Source organism: Cicer arietinum, chromosome 4 (genome assembly GCF_000331145.2).
Source record: "Cicer arietinum cultivar CDC Frontier isolate Library 1 chromosome 4, Cicar.CDCFrontier_v2.0, whole genome shotgun sequence".
NCBI lineage: Eukaryota > Viridiplantae > Streptophyta > Magnoliopsida > Fabales > Fabaceae > Cicer > Cicer arietinum.
The window spans coordinates 18,419,523-18,422,069 of record NC_021163.2 but is presented as its reverse complement, the minus strand read 5'-3'; the positions used below and the strand labels follow the sequence as shown (position 1 = coordinate 18,422,069).

The 2,547-nt window shown below is 32.5% G+C and overlaps 1 protein-coding gene across 1 annotated transcript in view; it reads left to right on the top strand.

The window, feature by feature from the left end:
* Positions 1-2,115, top strand: part of LOC101492540 (protein PHOTOSYSTEM I ASSEMBLY 2, chloroplastic) — a 2,908-nt gene extending 793 nt beyond the window's left edge. The window contains exons 4-7 of the mRNA XM_004497328.4: positions 4-32; positions 466-558; positions 1,422-1,555; positions 1,655-2,115. Of these exons, the coding sequence (XP_004497385.1) occupies positions 4-32; positions 466-558; positions 1,422-1,552 (253 nt within the window). The 3' untranslated portion in view covers positions 1,553-1,555; positions 1,655-2,115. The remainder of the gene's footprint in view (positions 1-3; positions 33-465; positions 559-1,421; positions 1,556-1,654) is intronic.
* The last annotated feature ends 432 nt before the right edge of the window (positions 2,116-2,547 follow it).

The window sequence follows — 2,547 nt, the reverse complement described above, 5'->3', positions numbered from 1 at the left end:
CAGAAATTGTGGTGGAAGTGGTAACATCATATGTATGTCACTTCTCTTTTCTTCTTCTTCTTCTTCTTATTAATTAATTAATTAATTATCGCCTCAACTATTCAAGAGCAAAGAATTTCAACATTTTAGCTTCAGTTAGTAGATTGGGAATGAGTAGACCTTATGTCTATATCATCATTTTTATTTTGGGATTAGCTATTTGAAGCTTTTTATTATTATTGAATTTTCAGTTGTATAGATTTATTTTAATATTTTTCAACCATTCAATTATACATTGTCAAACACTTCATTTCTTAAATTATTATTTTTCGATATTTTTGTTTTTTATGTATAATGATGAGTTAAGAAGAAGACTGTTTCTACTTTCTATATTATTCCTCACTCCATAAAAAGAAGATGATCATCAAACAGCTCATGTTTTTTACATACTTTGTTTGATCCATAAGATGGTTACTTTTCATTTAGGTGATATGTGTGGTGGTACAGGAAAATGGAAAGCTCTAAACAGGAAGCGAGCAAACGATGTTTATTTGTTTACAGAGTGTCCAAATTGTTATGGTAAGATGCCAACCTTCTACTTCTACTTTACTCTATTTTTGTTAGCTAATAGGAAGAAATAGTAAAGGCTAGTTTGGCTTAAAGCATTTTTTTTTTAATTTTATTGTCAATCAACTAGTGATTTTTTATGGTCTGCTTTTCAATATATCCACTTTATATAGTACACTTGTTTTTCTTTTCTTTTTACCACACTTTTGTCTCTAAATTCTGTTTTCTTATTCTAGTGTGACAATTATACCTCTTATTGTTCTTTTGCACCCATCTTTAACAGTTTGTTTGTTGCCTTTATGCTGTAATGTAAATGAATTTTTTTTAGGGGAGGGTAGGAGAAGGAAAGTTAATAGGAATGAGGGAGACTCGTAAATTTTGAAAATGTCGCAATATTGTTTTCGTTGTTTCTGAAAATGCATTATTCTTAGCTTGTCTTCCATTTTCTCTATGTCACAATTGTTCACTAGACGAGTCTTTCTTCTCCCCGTTACCAATTTAAAATGAACATGAATTTTAGAAAATGAACTCAAAATGTTCTTAGGAAGTAAATTGACCTTACTTTTTGTAAGTTCAAAATAATTATCTTGTTCCTTTGGACTTAAAATGGAGCCAATGGCCCTACCTCTCCTCAAAAAACTTTCAAACAAGAGTTTGGGAGTTAAATGGTCTTTCATTTGATATGATACATGACCGAATGTTATAGTATTTCATGCAGTGGTCAAAATTGTTGTTACTAAGAGTTTTTGGGTCTCTTCACTCATCTCTCCCTACCCCTTCTTCACCTTATTCAAACAGTTTTTAACTTTACTAGTATTATTACCATATGCAATCAACTTGACTGGACGATCAATAATATTGTTTATAATCCATAGGTCGAGGAAAGCTTGTCTGTCCTGTTTGTTTAGGAACTGGTTTGCCAAACAATAAGGGTCTTCTGAGGAGACCCGACGCAAAGAAACTGCTTGATAAGATGTATAATGGACGGCTCATTCCCAACTCTTAGAAGGTGAATTTTCTTTGTTATACTATTCCTCCATGAAGCAACTGTTTTCTTGAATATTAATCTTCTGTTGCTGTTTTAATCATTGTACTGCATCCTTTTCAGAAGTTCTTATGAGCACAACTGAAGTGAGGCTTGATAATGCTGTTTCCTGGCACAACGACAATTTTCTCCACTAGTTAATTAAGCCAGTGACTGCAATGGTAATCAGCTCCTAGTACGCGCGGCAGAATGTTTGTCTATATTTTTGGTTAGGATGCATTTCAGAACTCTAACTTGGCTACCACTTATCGAACTTCAATATTCTGTAAGAAAAAAGACCGTTTTTTAATGCTATGATTGCCTTATTCATACAGACTAAAATGATTTCCACAATGCCATGTATACTGTAAACATTGAGCAAACACTTCTAGCAAGTACTGCTATTTAAGGTCCTATATAGTTACCAAGTAAAAATGTAAATGTTCCAGCAAATCGTATGTATCTAGAATTTAGGGTTTAGGGTTTTAAGTCGATTCGAGCTATTTATGAAATTTATTGAGTAAACTATCAAATTGGTTTCTGAATTTGTAAGCCGCTCTCAAACACATCTCTAACTCATTTAATATTTCAAAATAGTTTATGTCTCAACTGACGTTTCTCAGTTAGACCATCTGTTAGTCTTTGTGATTTGACGATGTTAATTATGATGATGAGTATCGTTAACCGCCAATTTACTATCAAATTAGTCTTTATCTTTGTCCATATTCTATTAATATAGTCCCTGCCCAACTGCCACTTACTATAAAATTAGTCCATATCTTTATTCAAATTCTATGAAAATAGTCTCTGTGCAAATGAACATTGCGCGAATGAACATCACCAGATCAGTTGGTATGGTAATGAGCTTAATTCCATATGAATGCTACTAGACTTGAACTTGTTGGTTCTTAGTAGTAGAGCAACAAACTTGTTATCAAGTTAAGGAAAGTGAAGTCCATAAGAATGAATCACTTCCA